This window comes from Anolis carolinensis, chromosome 1, assembly GCF_035594765.1.
Source record: "Anolis carolinensis isolate JA03-04 chromosome 1, rAnoCar3.1.pri, whole genome shotgun sequence".
Classification (NCBI taxonomy): domain Eukaryota; kingdom Metazoa; phylum Chordata; class Lepidosauria; order Squamata; family Dactyloidae; genus Anolis; species Anolis carolinensis.
In genome coordinates this window covers 210,964,037-210,990,167 of record NC_085841.1, presented here as the reverse complement: position 1 = coordinate 210,990,167, position 26,131 = coordinate 210,964,037, and the positions used below count along the sequence as shown (strand labels likewise).

Here is a 26,131-nt window from a genome sequence, read left to right as displayed (position 1 = left end):
CATGGAGTCTCCGGATGTAGGTGAACTACAATTCTCAGAAATGGTCAGTTGCCTCCAAACCCCTTCAGTAGGTTCAGTTAGTCATGGCGGTTCTGTATGCCAAGTTAGGTCAGGTGCATCGTTAATGGGAATCAGAATGCTATTTGATTGTAGGTGAACTATAAATCCCAGTACCTATAACTCCCAGGGGGCCTCTGGTGGCACAGTGTGTTAAAGCGCTGAGCTGCTGAACTTGTTAAAGCACTGAGCTGCTGAACTTCCGGGAGCGGAATGAGTGCCCGCTGTTAGCCCCAGCTCCTGCCAACCTAGCAGTTCGAAAACATGCAAATGTGAGTAGATCAATAGGTACCATTCCAGCGGGAAGGTAACGGCGCTCCATGCAGTCATGCCGGCCACATGACCTTGGAGGTGTCTACGGACAACGCTGGCTCTTCGGCTTAGAAATGGAGATGAGCACCAACCCCCAGAGTCGGTCACGACTGGACTTAACGTCAGGGGAAAACTTTACCTTTACGTTTTATAACTCCCAAATGTGAAGGCCAATTCCCCCCAAAGCCCTCCAGTATTTTTATTGGTTATGGGGGTTCTGTGTGCCGAATGTGGTCCAGGTCCATTGTCAGTGGGGGTCACAGTACTGTGTCTTGATGCAGGGTGAACTACAAATTCCATCATGTTGAGTCAGTCCCCCAAATCCCTCCAGTATGCTTAGTTGTTCAGTTGCTGATCAATTCCGCTCTTTGTGCCATAGTCAGCCAGCAATTTATTATGGTCTATGACCAGAATATATGAAAATGGGCACAGGTGCCCGAAAAGGGGAATCGCAGTTCCCATAAAAGTCAAATAAAATAACAAGTTAAAAACATTTTATAATAAAAACAAATTAAAAGCAGACTATTAGCAGGGTCAGCTAATAGTAAATATAGTAAATATCAATCCACTAAGAGGCTCTGGAGGGGGATAGAGGGAGCATAGGAAAGGGTTAAAGGAGAGGCAGTTGGTGGGGTTATGCAAATGCCACATCAATGGAGAGAGAAACAAACACTGGGAAGTGTCTTTGGTGAAGTGTTGGTGGGCAGTATGGTGTTTGTGGAAGACATTGGCAGGGCTGCTGGACATGTTCATGGCACCCATTATAACCTGCAATGTTCCTTGGAGGGAGGACCATTGGTAGCTCCTCAGCACTGGGAGTTGTAACTGTTTATGGAGGCGGGAGGCTGTCCGTGTAAATGGACAACCGTGGCACATACACACATACAGATTTTCACTTTTATTGTGTGTATAGATTATGTGTATAGATTGGTTATGTTGCTACTGCCAAGAGAGGCAATAGCAATGTATACTGAATTCAGCTCACCGTCCAATTTTGGAAGTAATGGGTTATAATTATCACAGTTACCTATAACCCATTTCTTTAGATAGTAAATTTAGATTGTAAATTGAATTTATTGGTTTCATTTGCCTGTGGTGCAGTGTCCATTGCAAATTACTGTTTTAATGCTTGCTACAGTTAAATTTTATTTGGATAGGACGAGGACTTCACAAAAACTGTAAATAATTAAGAAAATAACCAATTATTAAATGAAATAATATAACACAACAAATCAGCGTTGACAGTGATAAGGAAGACAGCCGCTGGTCTTGCTGGATCCCTTAATTCATTGGAGAATCTTCATATGTGCACATTCTTTTCTCACCTCCACAATGAAGTTAACACATTCATTCAGAGTTTATTTTGCTTATAACCGTTTGCTTGAAATCTAAGGTAGGAATAAGTGAGAACTTGCAAATGATATTCTTCTTAGTATTTCAAAAGAATAATTTAAACATGGTGAGCATTCGCCAGAAATGAAATAAGCTAGGTGCAGGCAGATGCTTATTACTGAATATATTGAACTTGGAGAGCCATTCTTTTCCCCACAAATGACTACATGTTTAAAATGGGAATAGGTGAGCATTGCCAATAATGTTTCCTCCAAAAGCTTCATCGTCTTTCTGCATGTGGCAGCACATTTTGACCTATTTATTGTTAACAATGAGCCAGGCTGAAACTAATGAGCAGGTTATTTTGGGTCCTCGGAAATGATTGTAAAAAGCAATAAATAAAAAACAGTGTTTCCTGACATGTTGCAATATTGCCAAAAAGCAGTATTGTGGGGGTCCCTGCTACAAAAAAAGGAGGGTGAGAAGGAAGAAAACGATAGACATTCAAGCACTTTATGAACATGGTAAGCTGATTCCTTATTAACCAGGAGGAGCCATTGCCTTTCATTTTACAGGAAAGTTGCCATTCTACATGCTACTCGGTTTTGATTTCTCTTCTTTCAGAGAACATTGGAATTGGCAAAGTCGTAACCTAAATGAAACACGGCCATGAATGACAACAAAAAATCGACAGCTATGCCTGATGATGTACATGGAGAAGGCCCCATGGTCAATCCAAAGCATCTCTAGAGAGGACTTTGGAAAAACCTGTGTCGAGGGAAAGGACACCCATCAACTGGATTAGTCTAGATCCAGTGAAATCCCTAGTGTGTTCTGCAAAAATTCCTTAGGCCCCATCTATGTTGCAGTAATGCAGCTTGAAAATGCATTATATAGTCAGTGTAGATTCATATAATAAAGGAAACAACACAGGACTATGGGTTTTCCACATTTATTACTCATGCTGAGAAAGTGGTGGTGGTTTAAAAGTGTAGTTACCTGGGCATTCAATCATAACTTCAAAAACCAGCTGGATTTACTTTTGGGTTCATCCAACTCTAGGAGTGTACAGCGAGTACTCCTGGCTTTATTTTGCCTTAATGGTGTATTTGAGGAGGGAAGAGAGCCAGCTCCGCAGCAAAAGGACCAGTTAGATAACCTTCCGTTCACACTTTGAGGTGTAGGAGACCCAATGATGTCAGGGGAGATAGCCAGACCTTCTGACATCATCTGGCCTGGAAGGGGCCCACCACCCTTAACTGGGTCTGTATTCCCAACAAACATAATGTTACACATAATACCATACAAGGGATTAGTGTAGATCAGTGGTTCCCAAACTTATTTGGCCTACCACCCCCTTTCCAGAAAAAAATATTACTTAGCGCCCCCTGGAAAGGGGGGCGTGACTTAGAGGGGTGGGCGTGGCTCCTGCTCAAGAGGGCGGAGCTGAGTCTCTCCCCTAGCCTAGTTTAAGATGCAGGGCTGGGAGGGGAGGTGGGCGGGGCCACAAATGGGCGGCCAGGACTGGGATGGGCAGAGTTATGAGCTCTGAGGCAGGGCTGAGCTTCTATCCCTGTCTTGCAGCGCCTGCCAGGACACAGGGGGCAGGGCTAGAGGAGGGGGCAGGGCCTCTTCCCAAGTGCCTGATGGGACTGAACCTTTATACCCTGCCCCCGTGTTCTAACAAGCGCCTCAAGGGAGGTATACAGAGGCTCAGCCCTGTCTTGCGCTCTTGGGAAGAGGCCCCGCCCCTAGCCCCACCCTTTAGTCCTAAAAGGCCTCTCAGGAGAGGTATAGAGGCTCAGCTCTGTCTCAGTCTCTTGGAAGGAGGCCCCTCCCCCTTCCCTAGCTCTGCCCTCTGTGTCCCAACAAGCACCTCAGGAGAGGTATAGATTCTCAGCCCTGTCTCAGGCTCTTGGGAAGAAGCCACGTCCACTCCTCTAGCTCTGCCCCCTGTGTATCCTAACAGGCACCTCAGGTGCTCAGCCCTGTCTCCGGCACTTGGGAAGAGGCCCCGCCCCTCCCCTGGCCCCGTCCCGTGTCCTAATAGGTGCCATCACCGCCCCCCTGGATCACTGCAGCACCCACCGGGGGGCAGTAGCGCCCACTTTGGGAATCACTGGTGTAGATTGATATGAAATGATAAACTGCACGTCAGATACCTCCTGTTTCCATATTAAAATGGTTACATCTATGTTTGGTGCAGAGTAGTGCTATAAACATCTAGGACATGGCAGAATATTCCAGAACCATAATACTGCTATTGTATTTTAATATTTGAACTAAACACTGCAATGTCTTAGAAATGAAAGGAGTTCTAGCATAGGACCTATGATAGTATATAAGGCATCAGGCTATATTCTTTATAGGTAGCTACAAAACAATAGTTTATGATTTCCCCCTCTTTGCAGAATGACCCTCGGCTTATCAGCAATCAAATCAAAATTGATTTACAAGTATATGCAGGCAGTCTCTGAGTTACAAATGTCCAACTTACAAATGACTTATAGTTACAAATGAGTGAGGCAACAGAAAGTGAAAGAAATCTACCCCTAGGAAAGGAAATTCACTCCTGAAAGAGTTATTATCATGGGGAAAAGTGGTTCCTTTGAAGTGTTATCACCAGTCCTTGTTTCCACAACAAGCCAAATTTTTCAAAATCCAGTTATCACAGGGACAGAAAGTGAGGTCAAATCTGAACAGGAGCAGAGATAGCAAAACAAACAACACAGGGGTGTTAGCCCTTCCCTATAAGATCCAAAGCGCTCTCTCTCTCTCTCTCTCTCTCTCTCTCTCTCTCTCTCTCTCTATATATATATATATATATATATATATATATATATACAGCTGGAGCTACACTTAAAAAATGAACCTGTTCTGGTAGGTAAAGGTAAAGGTTTCCCCTGACATTAAGTCCAGTCGTGTCCGACTCTGAGGGTTGGTGCTCATCTCCATTTCTAAGCCGAAGAGCCAGTGTTGTCCGTAGACATCTCCAAGGTCATGTGGCTGGCATGACTGCATGGAGCGCTGTTACCTTATCACCGGAGCGGTACCTATTGATCTACTCACATTTGCATGTTTTCGAACTGCTAGGTTGGCAGAAGCTATAGCTAACAGCGGGTGCTCACTCCACTCCCTGGATTTGAACCTGGGACCTTTCGGTCTGCAGGTTCAGCAGCTCAGTGCTTTAACACACTGTGCCACCGGAGGCTCCAGTTCTGACCTGTTCTGACTTACATACAAATTCAATTTAAGAACAATCCTACAGAACTTATCATGTTTGTAACTTTGGGACTGCTTGTACATAACATTGACTACAAAAATGCCTTGGATAATCCAGAACCTTGGATAAGCGAGTCTTGGATAAGTGAGACTCTACTGTATTGGTGGCAGATGAGCAGGGTTGGCGTCAGGGGGAGTGTGGCCTCCCACCCCCTATCCCCTTTTGGTGACGTGCAGCATGGGCCCTGGGTCTGGCTTGTGTATCCCCCCCCATTGGAGAGGGGGAAGGTCCGATGGTTCTCCAGGGGTGCATCTATGTTGGAATCCAGTTTTGTGCCAGTTGGTAACAGCAGCACCCCCTGGAGTGGTTAAAGAGGCATTAGACAGCAGCTGGTTGCCCAATCCTCGGATCCAGGACCCATGCAGGGCTGCCAACCCTGCATTTCTTCTGTAAACAATAAACAATTTGCGACCATTTGTTATCCCAACTCAGCATGCGTCTCATATTTGGGTTGGTTAGCGGGAGGTTATAGTCGCGCATGCCCATGTAAATCAAAAACTGAACAACAACTGAATTGATAAAAATATCTAATTTGTGAAAGGACTGTTTATAGTACAGCATATTAAATTGTGTTTTTTGAACTCGGCACCCAAAAATACATTGGAAGCAACACACACTTTTTTAGAGGAAATGACCGTGAAAGATTTGTGGCAGTGCAGCTTCACACACTTCAGGATGATAATGTTTGTCTAGATCTATTTCAGTCACTATTCAGACCAGAATTGGTTTGATTACCTTGATCAAGAAGACAATCTCTTTCTGTGGCTTCCCCTTGAAAGTCGACGTGCTCCAACTATTCTTAGATTTTGCAGCAGTTAAAGCATTTACAGTAGAGTGTCTCACTTATCCAAGCTAAACGGGCCGGCAGAAGCTTGGATAGGCGAATATCTTGGATAATAAGGAGGGATTAAGGAAAAGCCTATTAAACATCAAATTAGGTTATGATTTTACAAATTAAGCAGCAAAACATCATGTTATACAACAAATTTGACAGAAGAAGTAGTTCAATACGCAGTAATGTTATGTTGTAATTACTGTATTTACGAATTTAGCACCAAAATATCACAATATATTGAAGACATTGACTACAAAAATGGCATGGATAATCCAGAAGCTTGGATAAGCAAGGCTTGGATAAGTGAGACTACTGTATTTCAGAAACATGTGTCTAATAATAGCTGGCTTGTATGCAAATTGATGTATTTATAGGTTAATTGTTATATACTGCTTTGAAATATTTGAATCTAGCTATATGCAAATATTTGCAAGTAAATAAAAATAAATAGATTTTCCCAGCTGGTCAGAAGGCTAGGGATTTGGGAGATTTGTCATCCAAAAGTGTCATTTCTGAGCTTTTCTCTGTCTATAGTCTGTGTGAGGAATCCCTACTGTTACTTTTTTAAGTAATAGAAAAGCCAAACATGAAGGTATATGGATATGAAAAGACCATGAAAGTGACAATCGTAAAGCAATTGTGCACTTTTCATGATTTGCCAAGTCTAGAGAGCAAGATGTTTGAAGAGCTGAACCGTGTAAGAGTCTTTGAATAAGGGAATTGTAGAATAAACATAGCATATCTACTGGTTGTAATTTGTTTGTGATACTATGGTGCAAGTCATGTTAATGATAGGTAATAGAAAAACCAGCTTGGCTGTCTTCATGCTTTCATATTGTTCATGTGAACCCTAGCAGCTTTACAAGAATCATTTGGCTCTTAATTTTGTATAATTGGAAAATATAAAAATTGTTTTAACTTAATCTGAATCTCTATTGTATGAGCAATTTAATTTGTGTTTTAATATATGTAATTTATTCTGGGTTTTTTTAATGCAAGTTCTTTTTTAATTGTGTTGGAAGCTGCCTTAGATCCCCATTGTGGAAGAAAGCCCAGGCATTAATCTGTTCACTAACTCACTAAATCTTTGCTATTAATAATGTTTACGTTTAACCATTTTTCACAGTTTGTTCAGCGGTCCTTGTGTGTGTGTTTTACATTTAGACAAATATGAGAGGGAAGCCAGTAAATACTGGAATCAATTTTACAAGACTCATAAAAACAACTTCTTCAAAGATCGCAACTGGCTGTTCTCGGAATTTCCAGAAATTCTCCCAGAAGGAAAACGTGACCGTGGTACAAAAATGGATTCAACAGCAGAAAGGAACTCTCATTTGACATTGACCAGCATACTTGAAGACAACCGCCTTTGTGAGGATAATTCTCTTGTAAAAGCTTCTTCTGTGCAAGGAAGTAATTTCAGTACTTGCTACAACTACTCTGACGGCAATCACCAAAGTAGCAAGTGCTTTGGAAAAGACTTCCCTGGTAGTGATGCTACTCACAGAATATTAGAGGTACAGTACTTTGAGGCATTTTGAGCCCTGTGGACTACTGAGTCAGGGGCCCAATGCATGCACACTCTTCCTTTCATGTGCACACATTCCTGCATGGAGTTGCCCTTGAGATCTCAAAATGCTGAAATCAAGGATATAAAATTGCAAGGATACAAGAATATTCAAGCCTTTTTTCTCCTTCTCCCCTGCCCCCATTCAGCAATCCTGATCCAATTAACTGTGCCATTCCTCCTCTTTAGTTAGAAATGCTGCTAATGTCAGGAAAACAACCATTTCATCATTGAAATGACAGAGAAGAGGGAAGGCTATAGCCTTTATTCTCATTCTCAGCCCATGGCAATAGTCCTGGTCTAAACTGCTGTATCAGGTACAGTAGAGTTCCAGTTAACCGACTTCCGGTTAACCGACACTCCGTATTATCCAACGTCCCAGGCCCCTTGGGAGGTGCTCATGCACGTTGCTAGGTAGCTTGCTATCTACCTAGCAACGCGCACAGGCACATCCCAAGAGGCAGGGCGGAGAGCAGAGAAGCACCCATGCGCGTTGCTAGTTAGATAGCAAGCTACCTAGCAATGTACACAGGCGCTTCGCTAAGCCGAGTGCTCGCTGCTCTGCCCCTTGGGAGGCGCCTGTGCGCGTTGCTAGGTAGATAGCAAGCTACCTAGCAACGTGCACGGGCGCTTCCCAAGGGGCGAAGCGGTGAGCACTCGGCTTAGGAAGCACCCCTGAGCGTTGTTAGGTAGCTTGTTATCTACCTAGCAACGCGCACGGGCACCTTCCAAGAGGCGGAGCAGAAGCGCTCCTGCACGTTGCTAGGTAGCTTGCTATCTACCTAGCAACGTGCACGGGACACTTCCTTCAACCGGCTTGCTGGATAATAGGGCTTCCCTATTATCCGTCAGATCCAGTTATTCGACATTCGGCCCGCCCGTTTATGTCGAATAACCGGAATTCTACTGTACATTGTTTTTCTTGCTGATGGCTAATTGGCTGAACTGCAAGAAAAAGTGGTTTGGGCTTCTTTCGACATGTAGTCCTTTTGTTGTCCATATGTTCATTAATTATGGGTTTAGATCTCTATTCTTGGGTTTCCATGGTAGAGTGATGCCCCATCTAAAATCCAGATTATCTGCTTTGAACAGGATTATATGGCAGTGTAGACTCATATAATCCAGTTCAAAGCAGATATTGTGGATTATCTGCTTTGATAATCTGGATTATATGGCAGTGTAGAAGGGGCCTGAGTTGAGCTACAGATACATACAGATTTGTAGTTAAAATCCTAAATTTTTAGTTTGAATGTCACAATTTACAAACACATACTCTCTTCTTAACTAAGTTCTTTCTTAAAAAATGAAATTAAATATTTCATATCTTTTCCAAGGCCTTTCTGAATATCTTACGCAATAGTATTTCCCTTCTGACTAAAAACTTAGAACCAAGTGAAATATTCACATTTTAGTGAATTTTACTTCATGTAAAATGTATGTTTGCTATAGCTTAATTATTCTCTGTGACGACTAAGAGTGGGTTGTGGCTTTTGTATGCCATTTTTGTATGCATATGCAACTCAGTACATTGAGGGAAACAACGAAGCATCAGTAATGTTAGAGCTATTGCCTTTGTGTAGCCATATTTTATCCTGGTAAAGTAACACCTTGGCGTACTGTCAGATGGATTGAAGTCCTTTCCCCTAAGATACAGCTGTTAGGTGGAAAAGGCTTGCAGAAATATCCCTTGAGAATTTTATAAATATCCTCTTTAATCTACTTCCAAGATTTGAGAATAACTGGAGGAAAAAAATAGGCATTTAAAAGTGTTTTTTTCTTTATATTTTAACTCCCAGGTTGGCTGTGGTGCTGGAAACAGTGTTGTTCCTATTTTGAAAGCTGTTTGGTAAGCTGTTTTACCCTGCTCAGAGCAAAAGTCATCTGATAAATTAATGATGTGGGAACAGTTTGGTTTGCTGTTTTCTGTGCTTGAAAGTTTCACTTTATATGAGGAATGGGAATCATGCCAATGTTTTTAGACTCCAGCTCCCCAAATTCCTCATTATTGGCTATGTTGGCTAGGACTGATGAGGCATTATACTCCGAAGGGACACACAATTTCCATACAACCTGTAAGTGATAGTAGTGTGCTCCTAAAGAGCTTTATTGACTCATATAGTCCTGTGGCTCATCCATAGGAGCTGTATTTATTTATGTTGGTGATTATGGATTAACCAGGAGCCCCTGGTGGCACAGTGGGTTAAACCCTTGTGCCGTCAGAACTGATGACTTGAAGTGATGACTTGAAGAACTGATGACATGACCTTTAGGTTGCTGACCTAAAGGTTGCCAGTTCAAATCCAACCCGGGGAGAATGTGGATGAGCTCCTTCTCTCAGCTCCAGCTCCATGTGGGGACATGAGAGAAGCCTCCCACAATGATGGTAAAAACATCTGGGTGTCCCCTGGACAGCATCCTTGCAAACAGCTTGTTCTCTCACACCAGAAGCCACTTGCAATTTCTCAAGTCGCTCCTGACACACACACAAAAAATGATTAACCAGACACAATTTTGCTAAACAAGTCAGTTGCTAACGAGGATGCAGTCTGTCACATGTTCTTGATCAAACATAGGAGTGTTACGGGTTAAATCTCCACAGCATTCACTCTGATTTGCCCCAGCCAGCATAATCAATGGCCAAAAATGATGGGAGCTGTGGTTGACAGGTTGTAGATCTAACCATAAATCCCCCTGCAGAAAACTAGGCAAATCATATTTGTCTTGTTTTCTTCTGTTCCTTTAATTGACTTCTGCTTCAGGGTGGACATTTAAGGAAATAGGTAAATGTCATAGTTTGATTTGAAGGTAAAGGTAAAGGTTTCCCCTGACATTAAGTCCAGACTCTGAGGGTTGGTGCTCATCTCCATTTCTAAGCCGAAGAGCCGGCATTGTCTGTAGACAGCTCCAGGGTCATGTGGCTGGAATGACTGCTTGGAGCAGCACTACCTTCCCGCCTGAGTGGTTCCTATTGATCTACTCACATTTGCATGTTTTCAAACTACTAGGTTGACTGAAGCTTGAGCTAACAGCGGGAACTCACCTGCTCCTCGGATTCGAACCACTGACCTTTTGGTCAGCAAGTTCAGCAGCTCAGTGGTTTAACCTGCTGTGTCACCGGAGGCTCCAGTTTGATCTGAAGCATAACGACAATTGTTTTCAGAATTGCATAGTTCATAAACTAACAACAAACTGACTTCTCATTATGATTTATAGCTAGCTAACAAACTATGGTTGCAGGGATTACTTAGGATAAAAACAAAATCAGAATTGAACAAACTACATACTGATTTACTGTGATATATTGGATCTTTTGACCCAAATCGGGATTTTAATATTATTGTGTATATTGACTTTTATGATTGTTTTTAATCATATTGAAGTTTTACTGCTCGGTTTAATGTTTTATCTGACTTGTGCTGTCGTGTCTGGGCATGGCCCCATGTAAGCCACCCCGAGTCCCTCCGGGGAGATGGGGCGGGATATAAGAATAAAATTATTATTATTATTATATATGAACTCAGCATTGTACAGTAGAGTCTTGCTTATCCGACTTAAACTGGCAGGCAGAATGTCGGATAAGTGAAACTGTTGGATAATAGGGAGGATGGCCGAAGAAGGAGCCTCTTTCCCTGTAGCTGAGGAAGATGTTCCTCCTCGTCCTCTCACTCGGCAGGCTGGCTGTTGAGGGAGAGGAAGAGGAGGAGGAAGAGGACAAGCGGCAGAGGCAGTGCAGCCCCCAACCAAGGGAGGGAGGGAAAGAGCCCACCTGCCTGGCTGAGACCTTCCTCCTTCCCCCCCCCCCCCGACCAAAGGTGCCCCTGGCCCTCGAGACCCTGTCCCTTTCACCTCCGGTGCCCTTGGGCCTCGGGCCCACCCGCTCACCTCTTTCGAGACCAGCTGGTTCTCGCTGGGCACCATGGCCCATGGCGCAGGCAGGCCAGGAGACGGAGAGAGGGAGAGCTCATGGGAGTCGGTGTCATCAGCAGCAGCAACAGCCCAAGGAGCTGCCTGAGCAGGAAAGAGGCACGGATGGGAGGAGAAAAGGTGACCGCAGAGGGCTCGAAGAAGGGAGCATGCTTCCCTTGTTCTCGGTGGCGGCCTCCCTTATCCTTCTCCTTGGCTGTCACCTGCCCTTCCTCGCTTGCTGGCCCACTCACCAGGCCGGGTCCCGGCAGCAAGAGCAGAACTGGGACCCAGCCCGGTGAGTGAGTGAGTGAGTGGGTGAGCAAGCCAGGACAGGCAGGTGTCGGATAATATGGTGTGTCGAATTAGTGGAAGTCAGATAAGCGGAAGTCAGATAAGCTGGACTTTTATCTCTCTAGAACTGAGTGACACATTCAACAGTAAGTGATCAAGTTATAATAAACAAAACAATACCCATATGAACACTTTGTAGTTCTGTTTACTTCCAAGTATTTTCACTCCAAATTAACAATTCTTCTTGGTTTTGCTGATTTTTTAAATTATTATTTTATTTCTTACTCGCCTCTCCTCGTGGCTCAAGGCAAGTTACAGAATAATTAAATTAACTGAGTGAACAGGAAAGCATTTCAATATATATTACTCATTTTTCATTGGAGTAAATGCTTTGCTTTGCTTTGTATTTTTTTTCTTTCTGCCCAACTACCCTGTTTCCCCTAAAATAAGACATCCCCAGAAAATAAGACCTAGTAGAAGTTTTGCTGAATTGCTAAATATAAGGCCTCCCCCGAAAGTAAGACCTAGCAAAGGTTTTGTTTGGAAGCATGCCCGCCGAACAGAACACCAGAGCATGCAGGATTGGTAAATGTACGTACCATAGAGTGTTGTACATGGACAAGAAATCCTTGATAGGATTCACAGTTTGTCTAGTTATGCAGGTTTGTGATGACAACTACTGTACAGTATATAATAAATGTTCATTTTTTTTGTTCAACAATAAATGTGAATTCTTTTTTATGGAAAAATAAGACATCCCCTGAAAATAAGACCTAGAGCATCTTTGGAAGCAAAATTTAATATAAGACACTGTCTTATTTTCGGGGAAACACGGTAGTATTCTTGGCACTTATGAATACAACTATATATATATTCAGACCCAAAGGTCCCAGATTAAAACCCCGGAAGCGGTGTGAGCGGCTGCTGTTAGCTCCAGCTTCTGCCAACCTAGCAGTTCGAACACATGCCAATGTGAGTAGATCAATAGGTACCGCTCCGGCAGAAAGGTAACGGCGCTCCATGCAGTCATGCCGGCCACATGACCTTGGAGGTGTCTACGGACAACGCCAGCTCTTCAGCTTAGAAATGGAGGTGAGCACCAATCCCCAGAGTCGGTCACAATTGGACTTAACGTCAGGGGAAACCTTTACCTTTATATATATATATTAAAAGTGTAAGAGATACTGTGGAACTGCCTTTATAGTAGTTATAGGCTGGAGATGACAGGGGAGCAATTGTCATACCAAAGCCAACCAAAATTATAATGACAAATCAAAATGATAACATTTGCAGTGGTGCTCTCTGAGAGTCCACCTTTTATTGTACTAAAATTCAAAATTATCTTCTGCCAGTGTCCTGCTTAATGGAAGTTTACCATTCAGGGAAAAGTACAATTGACAACTCCTTCTGGAATGGTAAAAATACAATGCAGGTATAGTTCTATGACAGATCGGACATAATATAGAAGGTGCCAAAATGTTTTTATTTCCAAAACTAGGATATTTCCCACTTCAGCCCTTCTCCTGCATTCAGCATGTTTTCATCCTCCCCTACCCCCTTTTTCCCACTTTCTCTAAGAGCTGATTTACTTAATGGGTCATACTTAAAAACATAGTGTGTTTCTTGACAAAATCAGTTGGGAAAATTAAAATTCATTTTCTCCCCAGCCACATTCCTGGAGTCTTTTTGTATTGTTGTGATTTTGCCTCAGGAGCAGTGGAACTGATCAAGGTATTTCATATGTAATATTCATTCTAGAGCACAGATTACATCTCAAAACTCTTGATTTCAGCAAAATAGACTCCTTCAAGAGAGAGTTCCAGGGTTACTGCTGTTTAGAATTAATTTCTTTTTCTCTTTTTCACTTCACAATTACATCATGGTTGTGAAGTGAAAAAACAAGTAATGTGCATTGAGTATATTGATGCAGTCACACTTCCTAAGCAGGCACATATTTAGAATCAAAGCTACTACTCTGCATCTCTCTGCCCAGAGAATTGTGACTTTTGGCTGTGAAGTTAATGCCTTCTTAGTCTTGGCACCAGTCATCAAGAGTGGCCTCTTGTTGGGTCATTAACTACTGCTTGGCCCAAAGGTTGCTTTTACTTGAGTTTTTCAAGGCATAATGTTTATGTACCATGTGGCCTCTTTTCTAGTAATGGTTAACACTATTTTGCACAATTTACTGAATGGAGCAGTAAAGATCTTTCAGGAGGGTATTACTCCAGGATGCAGGTGGCAGATTAGCAAACTGACCCCTGTAATGTACATGATACTCTGCAAATTAATCTGAGAATGGAGGTCCCTCTGTAAGATGCTTTAGTATAGTCAGTGCATTGATCCATGTAGCGCACCATTATTTGCCCAAAACTCTAGTGTATGCCGAGGGTCTGTCATAATTAGAACTCAGAAATTATAATGTAGGACACCAGATTTGCAATGCTCGGTTATGTTTTACTTTGTATGTAGTGTTCATAATTTTAAAATTAAAAATAAGAAAAAAGTATATTTTACAAAATTAAATGACTGGGTGGAGTGAGGTTTAATTTAAGCATGTCTGTTTTTAGGAAATATTCTAACTGATTTAAATCTCTCTTTTGTTCTTTCAATGACAATCATAACAGTCACACTCATCCTTTCATTCCTCCCATTGTCTTGCCTTTGTTCATGACCTGTGTGATGAGGGATCCCCCTATCCCTTCCCGGATGAGAGCCTGGACATCATTCTCCTTGTCTTTGTCCTCTCTTCTATTCATCCTGACAGGTGAGTGAAGGCTGAAATGGCATGAAGGGAAGGGGCCATAGCAAATACGGTACACCGTCTCTCTGTCATGAGTAGATTTCGTGGCTAACTGTGAGAGAAAATGAACAGTCTTATGTTCTCTTCCTTAAAAGAGTGTCTTCCACTTCTCTTCTGTTCATAATGTGAGCAGGTCAGTTTAGTGTGAATCATAGAATCATAGAATAGTAGAGTTGGAAGAGACCTCATGGGCCATCCAGTTCAACCCCCCGCCAAGAAGCAAGAAATTGCATTCAAAGCACCCCCGACAGATGGCCATCCAGCCTCTGCTTAAAAGCCTCCAAAGAAGGAGCCTCCACCACACTCCGGGGCAGAGAGTTCCACTGCTGAACAGCTCCCACAGTGAGGAAGTTCTTCCTGATGTTCAGGTGGAATCTCCTTTCCTGTAGTTTGAAGCCATTGTTCCGCGTCCTAGTCTCCAGGGCAGCAGCAAACAAGCTTGCTCCCTCCTCCCTATGACTTCCCCTCACATATTTGTACATGGCTATCATGTCTCCTCTCGGCCTTCTCTTTTGCAGGCTAAACATGCCCAGCAGTTTCAGCCGCTCCTCATAGGGCTTGTTCTCCAGACCTTTGATCATTTTAGTTGCCCTCCTCTGGACACATTCCAGCTTGTCAACATCTCCCTTCAACTACAGTGCCCAGAATTGGACACAGTGTGATTCCAGGTGTGGTCTGACCAAGGCAGAATCGAGGGGTAGCATGACTTCCCTGGATCTAGACACTATACTCCTATTGATGCAGGCCAAAATCCTGTTGGCTTTCTTAGCAGCCGCATCACATCGCTGGCTCATGTTTAACTTGTTGTTCACGAAGACTCCAAGGTCTTTTTCACGCATACTGCTGTCGAGCCAGGCGTCCCCCATTCTGTATCTTTGCATTCCATTTTTTCTGCCGAAGTGAAGTATCTTGTGTCTTTAAGCAGCCTTCTCCTTCTTGTGGCTCAGTTAGAAAGTTCCTTTTTTAAAATAACCTGTTCCTTGTTACTTTTTACAAAATCTATTGCATAGAGTTAACTAATTGCATTGAGTTAACATTACTAGTTAGTACTTGTTGTTAGAAGAGTCATTTGTTATCTTTTTAATAACACACTGTAATGGAAAAACCTAATTATACCCCCCCCCCATTTTGGCGCCCAACCCCCCCCCCCCCCCCCCACACACACACACAAACCAGAGGCTGCGGCGGCTGTGGCCACGGCTGCTGCAGCAGCTGCTGTGGCATCAACGGTGCCGGTGCATGCTCTCACGCCACCCGGAAGGCGGACCCAGGAGAGCGTACGCCCTGCGTGCTGACGCACGCTCTCCTGGGCCCGCCTTCTGGGCGACATGAGGGTGTGCACATCACCTGGAAGGCTGGCCCAGGAGAGCGTGCGTCGGCATGCAGGGCGAGCGGGCATACGCTTTCCTGGGCCCGCCTTCCAGGTGACGTGAGAGCATGCACGTCACCCGGAAGGCGGGCCCAGGACAGCGTACGCCTGCCCACCCTACATGCCTATGCACGATCTCCTGGGCCTGCCTTCCAGGTGACATGAAAGCATGCCCAAGACAATGTATGTCCACCTGCCCTGCGTACCGATACCTACTTTGCCTCCCTTTTGGACCTCCTCTGCCCCCACCGATGACGGATCTGAACCAAACTGGGCATACAGACCCAACGTGGCCAATTGTGAATTGACCTTGGCATATGGGAGTTGTTGTTCACCCACATTCAAAGAATACTGCACTCAGCTGACCCAGACACAGCATGGCCAACTGCGAATACTGGTGGGATTTGGAGAGGATTGACCTACGATTTTGGGAGTTGTAGTTCACCTACATCCTTATGCATTTTTTGCTTGGGTCATTAATAAAAAACCAAAAGGAAAGACTTACTTCTTTTCTAATAAATAGCGTGACAAATTACCTAAGCTGCTTCTGCTGCTCCTCCTCCTCTTGATGCTGCTGGGTCACTCTCAGTCCCACGTCATGCGGGCACTTTCCCCCTGCTTGGAGGGACTCACTGGTGTGAGCCTCCCTACAGCTTTGCACACTCTTCCTCGCCCACGTATATGCACCACCCTGCCATGCGCTGAGCACGCCTACTCCCCCCCCTCCCCCCCGTTTCTGAGAATTCCCTTGGAGTCTCAGAACAGCCCTGAGAGGCTGGCCAATCACACCAGGAGGACAGCTTTTGGTGGGAGGATTCACCGTATGTTTCCAAAAACTCAGAGGTCAAGCATAGAGATCTTCAGTCTTCTCTGCCAAAGAGATTCCGAAGACCATCAGAAATATGTGTTTTCTGATAGTCTTTGGCGCCCCTTCTGACACCCCTCTTGTGACCCTCCCCCAGGGTTCCCGACCCCCAGGTTGAGAAACGCTGTGTTACAGGCAGACCACTTGCAGTCCCACAGTGGGATTCAAAAATAAGGTGCAAACTACTGCTTTGTATTTTTTCATAGGATGAATAGGACACTGTTCTCTTTCCACAGGACCCAAAGAATTATAAGCAGGCTGGCTAGATTATTGAAACCTGGTGGGATGATGCTGTTTCGGGACTATGGAAGATACGATGCTTCTCAGCTTCGTTTTAAGAAAGGTATGTGCAGGGAGATAGTCTTTCTTTGCTTGTGATTCATTAGTGAAAATGACATCACCTTTTCTCTTGTTTCCTCCCACTCTAGGATGCTGCCTGTCAGAGAATTTCTATGTAAGAGGTGATGGCACAAGAGCTTATTTCTTCACAAAAGGTATTGGGGTCAGCGCTGCAGTAGGATGTTGTCAGTTTGCCTGCAGCAGGAAAGTGGCTTCATGAACTTTGATCTAGAAGTTAATGTGAGAAAAAAGATTTATTTTGCCCATACGTTGTTGTTGTTGTTGTTGTTGTTGTTATTGTTGTGTGCATTCAGTCATTTCTGACATTGTGATTCTTAAGAGGAACCTGTCACAGGGTTGTCTTCACAAGATTTGTTTACAAGGACTTCACCTTTTTCTCGTCGGAGGCTGAGAGTATGTGCCATGCCCACAGTTTCCATGGCCAAACAGGAATTCGAGTCCTGGTTGCCATAATTGAAGTCCAGTACTAAAACCTACACCATACTGGCTATAAACTAAGTTGTTTCTACTTCGTGGCCAAACCAAAGTGATGTTTGGAAATGTTATTTTTCCAGGTTACAGTTCTACTGGCTATACTGGCTGTGGGATTCTGGGAGCTGTTAATTTTGCCATGCTTTGGATCAAAACCCTCATGACTGGATCTAATAACTAAACTCACATAATTGAATGTAATAATTAAGCTCTAATACAGGGGTCTCCAAACTTCTATAAAATAAAGATGTGCTCCGACCCCCCAACAGTCCCTCAGATTGTTTGACGGGGGACAAATTATAATTTGAAAAAAACACACACTCCCACTGCACATATCTTATTTGTAGTGCAAAAAAAAATTGAAAAAACAATATAATATTTAAAATGAGGAACAATTTTAATCAATGTGAACTTACCAGTATTTCAATGGGAAATGTGGACCTGCTTTTGGCTGATGAGATAGTCAAGTTAATTAGGATTGTTGCTATTGTGTGCCTTCAAATCGTTTCAGACATAGGACAACCCTAAATCTAAAGTTTAGGGCGGGCTCTAGTGTTTACATCTCACAATCTTAACAATTGTATCTCCTAAAGTAATCCTTCTTGGAAAATAGTAACCAGGAAATCGACAATTGTGAATCAAGGATCTAGGAGCAGGGAAAGGTGGCATTTTATTACCATCGTGATTAAAATGAGGTTATCATACATTGAACACATAATGAAATAGCAAGACTCATTGGAAAACTGAGTAATGTTTAATAAAGTGGAAGGTGGTTGAAAAAGAGGAAGATCACATTGCAGGTGGATTTACTCAGCCAAGAAAACCATGGCCCTGAGTTTGCTAGATGGAAAACATGGATCCTGGGAGCAAATTCTGAGCAGGGCTGTTGGTAACAGGATCTCTCGGAGGCATGTCCCTTGGTTGTCATAAATCAGTACCAATTTGACAACACATGGAAATATGTGGGCAGAAAATAGAAATCTAGAGTTTGGGAAAATGATATTTTTGACAATGACTTCCAAAATATGCTATGCTGCCAGCATCACTATACTGGCTAGATTCTGGAAATTTGAGTCCTAGAAAGTAACCTTATTAAAACTTTAGCAAAGCTGTTAATGAAAAGGTTTCATGGAAGCTTCTTTTCATATGGATGCAGGATTCTGGAGACAACTTGGCAGCACATAATAACAGTTGTATCACACAGATTTTGTGATACCAATCAATCTCTTATTCATGTTCAGTATTCATATCCACTTTTGAAGTATGGATGTGTCACATTTTGTTTCCCAGCAGTCCAGAGATGTTTACATAAATCAAGTTCCCAAGTAGAGAGTTCTTTTTATGTGTTCATCAAAACAGAAATGTATCTACGATTCTATGTGTAGTGGGAGTATACTTGTAATGTGCCCTGTTTTCAAGGACTAGGGGTGAGTAGCAGTACTATTAAAACAACACTTGATATAAGTATCGTTTTAAGAGACAAGCAAACAAAATATACGGAAAATAAATCTGTTGCTAAGAGAACTCACAGTTTTTATTCTTGGCCATTAGTGCCTTCTTGCATTATCACGATTTGCATAATCACTTTAACCTGAATAAATGTGAACTGTTTGGGAGAAACAACTTCCTACTTCACAACAACCAAAATTTGAGTCCAAAAACCAAGAGAAAATTAAAAATTAAAACATCACCCCACTGCTACAATCTGTATTTCTCTGCTCTGTTACTGCCCAGCAACTCCTATCTTTGCTCACCATCAGTTTTCCTGGCTTTCACTCATGAGAATTGGTGCTTGTGGTGGACCACTCTTACAGTACACCAAAATGGCATGGATTTTACATACAGGCCTTTCCCCAATTGGTGGGCCACATTTCTACTATTGTGCCACCATATCCACCTGAAAACCCTGCCTTAGTTACATACACCTGAGGCAAAGGAGAAAATTGAGATATTTTAAGAATCAAAATATATTCTCTTATTTTAAGACAAATATTACAGTGTTAACAAATATATCTGTTGTTTCTATAGTATTTTATTACAAATACAGTCAGCTCTCCACATTTCCTAGTGTTAGAGGCAGAGGACCTCTGCAAAACTGAAAAAAATGAAAAATGCAAACTTTTTTTTACATTGAGAAAATGCTTTTCTAGGAATATCTAGGAGCTCCAAGTGACTTTATGGTCAACTACTGCTGGGGGACAGGTGAAAGCTGGCTATAAAGCTGTACTGGAGGGCGTAGAGATTCCTAGAGAGACCATATCCACAAATACAATTCTATACAATGTGTGCATCTCTCAAGCTTCAGTTCTCAACACCCCTTTGTCCTATAACTGTTTGACCCTAGCAGAATCCATTAAACCTCAATTAATATAAATCTAAATATAGAATACATTCTGCCACATGTCAGGGATGTTTTCCACATAACCAAATAATAATAATAAGGAGAAGGAGAAGTAGTAGTAGTAGTAGTAGTAGTAGTAGTAGTAGTAGTAGTGAAGGGCCACAAATTCCCCACGCCTCTTGTAATGTATGAGTAATGTTGAGAGAACCCCATGATAGATATATACATATATATCAAGAATAAGCATGGCCTAGTGGTTTTAGTGTTGGACTAGGAAACTGGGAAACCAGAATTCTAATTGCTGCACAACCATGGACCTACTGCATGACTTTGGACAAGTGTTATGCTCTCAGCCTCAAAGGAAGACATGGGCAAATCCCCTCTGAACAAAGCTGGCAAGAAACCATAAGTCAGAAATAATTTGAACGCACACAACAACACCAATGTATTTCAGCACCAATTTGTTCCAGTAGTAACCATGCTAGCTGAGGTATTCTAGGAGATGAAGTCCAAAAAAAGTGAATTCCATGCTTTGTTTCTTATAGTTGTGTCCACCATCATACCTGAGGATTGACACATGAATGCCAGGGGTGAGGTGTCTGACTTGCATGCAGACTATCTATTTCTTTGGGATTCTGTGGAAGATCTTCCTCTGCTATGCCTATTGCTTTAGGACGGCTCTGAATTGGGCCAATTGTTCTTTTAAATCAATATCACAAAAGACTTTTCTTTTGCATTATGAGATGTGACCAAATTCAAATGTGTTTCCTCTATATATGATGCTAACTTTGAAAGCTGTAGAGGTTGGGGGTGGAATTGGGTGTCTAGAAGAATGCTTTCCTCATCAGTATGACTAATGGATTTTGTACACTACTAGGCATGAGGTTCTGAATTGCAATTCATGTGGAGCTGTGAAAACTTTCCCCCTTTGGGGGGATTCTTTTTGCTACTAGACTGTCAGAAATGCAAGAGACAATTTCTCCTTTTCTGGATGAGATGTGGTTTTCTTATTTAAATGGACATATTGCTAAAAAGACAGATATGGGAATATCTAGTCTTCTTGCATTATGGAATTTTAGAACTATTGGGAACTTTTAAGAGGTTGCATTAGTTATTAATGTAATAAATTGCTATCCTATTTCTCATGCCTAAGGTTATTCTAGATTATGTGACAGATTAGAGTTGGCCCATCCTCCAGATGTTATAGGACTACAACACCCATCATCTGTCATCATTAACTATGCTGAATAGGCCTGATGGGAGTTACAATCCATCTACATCTGGAAGGCCAGAGATAATGTCCACCCAATCCACATTATACTCTATGGATTTGATAGTGTAATCGAGCACTGGAATTGAGATGCTTCCTTATGAGAGCCCTCCAGATATTTGAAGACAGGTATAATATCATCCCTCAGGCTTCTCTTATCCAGCTCTATCCAGTTCCTTCAACTATTCTCATGGCGCTTGGTTTCCAAACCCATGTCCATTTTGGTTGTCCTTCCCTGGAAGGTTTTGTGGAAAAGCTGACAACACAAATCCATTATTTGGGAGACAAAATAGATGGCTAAATGTTTCATGGGTTTTCTGGAACCACACAATGAGTTATGCTTTCTAGATAGATCTGACTTTATTTAATTAGTATACTCTCTGCTTTTATTTTGTAATTACAGATGAAGTCCATCACATTTTCACCTCAGCTGGCTTGAATGAAGTACAGAATCTAATTGATCGACGTTTGCAAGTAAACAGGAAGAAAAAAGTGAAGATACATCGTGTCTGGATACAAAGCAAATTCCAAAAACCGGCGGGACTGGCTCAAAGCAGGAAAGAAAATATTCTGGAGAAACACAATACCTAGCCTGAATGTTTCACATTGTTTTCCAAGTGAACCTGTGGAAATTCATCAAAAAACTAAAAGGCTTGATATTAATAACAGATTAGTAAAAACTGAACAATGCAATAAAAAGAAGGTTCTTCTTTTTATATTAACAGAAGTCCCTGCCACATATAATCATCTGTTTCTAAGACTGTGTAAAATGGATGGTGGCATTGATTATGTATGGAAGATATAGAATGGATGGGCATCTATGGCAAGGACCAGTTTTGGCTCCAGCAATAGGGTTTTTTTTTGGGGGGGGGGGGCAGTGACAAGTGTAAAACAGCCGGGCTGTGGCGCAGCTGGCTAGTAACCAGCTGCAATAAATCACTACTGACCGAGAGGTCATGAGTTCGAAGCCCGGGTTGGGTTAAGCCCCTGACCATTAAATAGCCCGGCTTGCTGTTGACCTATGCAGCCCCGAAAGACAGTTGCATCTGTCAAGTAGGGAAATTTAGGTACACTTTAACTAATTTACAGCACTATAAAACTGCCAGCAAAACACGAGGAAAGGAATGAGGAAGTACAGCCACTAGTGGACAGTGAAGCAACAGCTCCCCCTGTGGCCAGAATCGTGAAGCTGGAAAAATGTTAAATGCCTCTGTGTCTGTCTCTACTGTATGTTGTTTGTCTGTTGGCATTGAATGTTTGCCATGTATGTGTTCATTGTAATCCGCCCTGAGTCCCCTTCAGGGTGAGAAGGGCGGAATATAAATACTGTAAATAAAGAAAGAAAGAAAGAACGCAGAGAGACAGAGAAATGGCTCATGAGGAGAAAATGTTGGCGATGAGGATGAGAGAAACTGAGATGAGGTTGGTGGGACCCAATCCCTCTATCCCAACCAAATTTACCACACAGGACAAAATGGTTCCCAAAGTACCAAAAGGGAGATAATATAGAACCAATTCTCGCCATTTTGAAAGAACTTGGAGGTACCTGAGGCGAGGAGAGTGGCACACTTAAGACCATTGCTTTGTGGTGAATTAAATGAGATATATGCCGACCTGAGAGATGAGGAGATCTCTGATTATAACTTGTTTAAGTAAAGAGTGAAACTGAGGTTTGGGCTAACAGCAGGGCAAAGCCGAAGAGAAATAACCAGAGAAAACCAGGTGAAACATATTCACAATTGTGTTGTAGGTTAAATGAAGTGCTGGACAGGTGAATTGAAGGAAGTAAAGCGACTTCTTTCAGGAACTGAAGCATCGTGTTGGTTTGGAACAACTTTACAAATTGGTACCACCGCAAATGAGGTAGTTCATCAAAAATAAAAGAATCAAAACCGTTGCTGCAGTGGCCACGTTACTAGAAAAACTAGAATGCAATTTGGAGGGTGAATAGGGTGAAGTAGTACATTTTCTGATCTTTACTTGAAACTAGGAAAAGTGATTTAGATAACTAGGAAAATGATATTAAAGATACTAGTTTTTAAATAACGAAGAGAAAATGCAATTATTCTCCAATCAGAGGTACCATCTTGCTATAGGTCTAATCTGAAATGCTGGAAAACTCATCCTGTTAGAGTGAATGTTGGTCTAAAGGGAAATAGAGTAAAAAAAGAAGAAAGATTTCCCTTCTGCATTAGTTTTTTTTCCTGCCCCTTGGATAAGTCAAGGATTATCTTGGTGGTCAGTTGAAAATGTGCTGATTCCATGGCTGCTATAAGGAAATAAGCTTATCATATTTTTTATCCTCAATCACAAACTTGGTCTGTTTATATGTGAACAAAAATTAGTGGAGTGAAAGGCTACCAAGCTACACCTACTTGTGTGAAACACTGTTTATTTTTAAACTGAAGTTCTCACTTTCTTATCCATAAGGAAAAAAGTCACTCTGCCAACAGAATCTGTACTTGATTTTATAAGCGTTAATTAGAAATCGATAGATGCTTCCACAAGAGACTTCAGCTACACCTCATTGAAAGGAAGGAAGCCTCTAAAAGAAAATGAGTGTAAGTAGAAAATGAAACATAAAAAATAGCCATGATCAGGGATATGGCTATGGTGAATGAGGGCATTGTTCCACAACATAAATGATGCTCCCTAATGAAATTTTCCTTCATTTCCCAGGTAACAGAAGGTGAGACACTCTAAATCATTTCCACAAAACTCTTATACAGTCAGCCCTCTGTATCCATGAGTTCTAGTCCATGGATTCAAGCAAACATGACACAAAAATATTTGGAGGTTGGAAGGAGACTCCACATAGCAAACCTTTATTTTGCTGTGCATGCCCTGTGATATGTCCACCATTTCACTTATCTTCAGCCTCTCTGGCACATAGAGTTCTTTGGCACTTTATATATAGGACACAATTTTACCATATTGTATATAATGGAACTTGAGTATCCATGGATTTTGATATCCATGGGAGTCCCAGAACCAAACCCCAGTGGATACCAACGGCCCACTATATTTGCTGTGTTTACATTAATAGTTTTGTATTTCTATTTTCTTTATATGTCTACACTACAGGATTTCTAAATGCTTGATTGAAATATTTTTGAAATGTCATTTGCTGGCATTGGGTCAAATTAGATGGAAAATGAATTAAAAACAGGTAGTTTTGGCATAATTTGGATAGTGATATAAGACATCTATCACTGTACACTTTACATTTTAATCTGTCAATATGTCCCAGGAACACTAACACTTCACGAGAAAGTATAAGGCCAAATGCTGTGACGAAATGAAAATCATGCGTAGTTCACGCTTGACCAGTCCACACACTTTCGTGCCAGAGAATAAATATGCCATGCCGATGAACAGTAAATAACAGGAACTTTACTTATCAAAATGCAGAGCAACATATATACATTTGTCACAGATTTGGCCTACCTTACAAGGTTGGTAAGTGGCCCACTTCGTAGGACTGGTGTGCGGCCATTTTATAAGCTGGGCTGAGGGTGCTGCCATTTTGTAGGCCTTACTTGCAACAGCTCAGCAGAGCCAAGGGGGAGGAGCAGTCAAGCATCCATTATCATATGTGCAATCTGATTGGCTGAATGCAAATGAGAAATTGCTTACCAACTGGAGATGGGCAGAGCCAAAGTGACAGTTGGAGCCAAGAATTCTTTTTCAGTTAGCAGTTAGGGCCTGGAATCTAGTCAGTGGGCAGTTGGTTTTTGAAAGTCAGTCAGTTAGGAGTTGGTCTTTGGAGATCAGTCAGTTGGACATTGTGTTTTAAGAAGGAAGCCTCTTTGAGGAAATATGGGAAAAGCCTTTAACAAAGAACGGGCTAAGACCTATATTTGTGAGCTCTAGGACCTAGAGCAATACTGTTTAAATTCTCAGAGAAGTGGATTTAAAAGTAAATTGTCCTGTTTCAGTTTCCTTGGTGAAGGAACATATGTACACAGAAACCAAGTTATATGAACATCCTTTGACATGAAAATGATAAGACTTTAATGAAACCACTAAAGTATCTGTACTGTTCAATGTTAATGAAACCATCATGCATATTTACTATTCAAACTACAAATAAACAAATATTTCTTGTTTCTTCTCATGCAAAGTGTCACATGTCTCTCTCTCTCTCAAACATCCTGATATAGAAGAGGCTTCGGAATAAAGCAGCAATCAATAGAAGTAGCTAGTTCGAATCCTCTACATATTTGGTGGCAGCAGAAATAGAAACCTCAGCAATTCTGGCAAATTTGAAAAATCCTCCCTATTGTATATTGTTTGAAAACCCCACATCCTTTATATTTTGGCAGGCAGCGGTGGGATACGAATAACATCTGAATCCAGTAACCTAAAAGCCGATTTTTATTTAGTTTTTACCTCAGAAATCACCTCACAAATAAGTACCCTCCAAAAGCCAAAAAAGAACATTGCTGAGGGAGGAGCAGAATTAGGGGATACAGCCAGAGCCGGCCCTAGGTATTTTTCAAGTGTAGGCGAACAGAATTTTGGCGCCCCCCCCCCCCAAACCAATCACTGAAAAATAAAAGCATTGGATAAGCGAAAATGTTGGATAATAAGGAGGGATTAAGGAAAAGCCTATTAAACATCAAATTACATTAAGATTTTACAAATTAAGCACCAAAACATCATGTTTTACAAGAAATCAACAGAAAAAGCAGTCTCAACTGCGCCCCCGTATGTTTTGCTCCCCAAGCGACCGCTTAATTCGCCTCATTTTTGGACTGGCTCTGGATACAGCCGAATTGCAGGAAGAGAGTTAGGAGGAGGTAACCCCTCTGGAATTGGAACAGCTTGAAATGAAAGGAATTGAGAATGAAAAGGAAATGAAAAGAACTGAGAGTGAGAAAGAGCAAGAAAGAATTGCGTCCGAGGAGAAATTACAATTAGCTAAGCTTGAGGCTTAATCTTGTGTTACAGGTTTCCCATGGAAAACCTGGGGAAATCTCTTTATCAGGTTGGGGGGAGATAAATCGGGATAACATCGTGCCTGATTTAACAGCAAACCCAGACCTATCCCCCTCAGAAATAGCAACTGC

The 26,131-nt window shown here is 42.1% G+C and overlaps 1 protein-coding gene across 3 annotated transcripts in view; it reads left to right on the top strand.

Annotated features, from left to right (window-relative positions):
- The window catches only part of mettl8 (methyltransferase 8, tRNA N3-cytidine), a 39,011-nt gene extending 13,835 nt beyond the window's left edge, over nucleotides 1–25,176 (top strand). The window contains exons 4-11 of one of the 3 annotated variants that reach the window (XM_008118873.3): nucleotides 6,984–7,336; nucleotides 9,183–9,232; nucleotides 13,251–13,314; nucleotides 14,208–14,347; nucleotides 16,854–16,960; nucleotides 17,046–17,111; nucleotides 20,335–20,379; nucleotides 21,463–21,540. In XM_008118873.3, the coding sequence (XP_008117080.2) occupies nucleotides 6,984–7,336; nucleotides 9,183–9,232; nucleotides 13,251–13,314; nucleotides 14,208–14,347; nucleotides 16,854–16,960; nucleotides 17,046–17,111; nucleotides 20,335–20,363 (809 nt within the window). In that variant the 3' untranslated portion in view covers nucleotides 20,364–20,379; nucleotides 21,463–21,540. Of the gene's footprint in view, nucleotides 1–6,983; nucleotides 7,337–9,182; nucleotides 9,233–13,250; nucleotides 13,315–14,207; nucleotides 14,348–16,853; nucleotides 16,961–17,045; nucleotides 17,197–20,334; nucleotides 20,380–21,462 lie in introns of all 3 variants that reach the window. The other 2 variants (XM_003226158.4, XM_008118872.2) reach the window with 2 other exon arrangements.
- The last annotated feature ends 955 nt before the right edge of the window (nucleotides 25,177–26,131 follow it).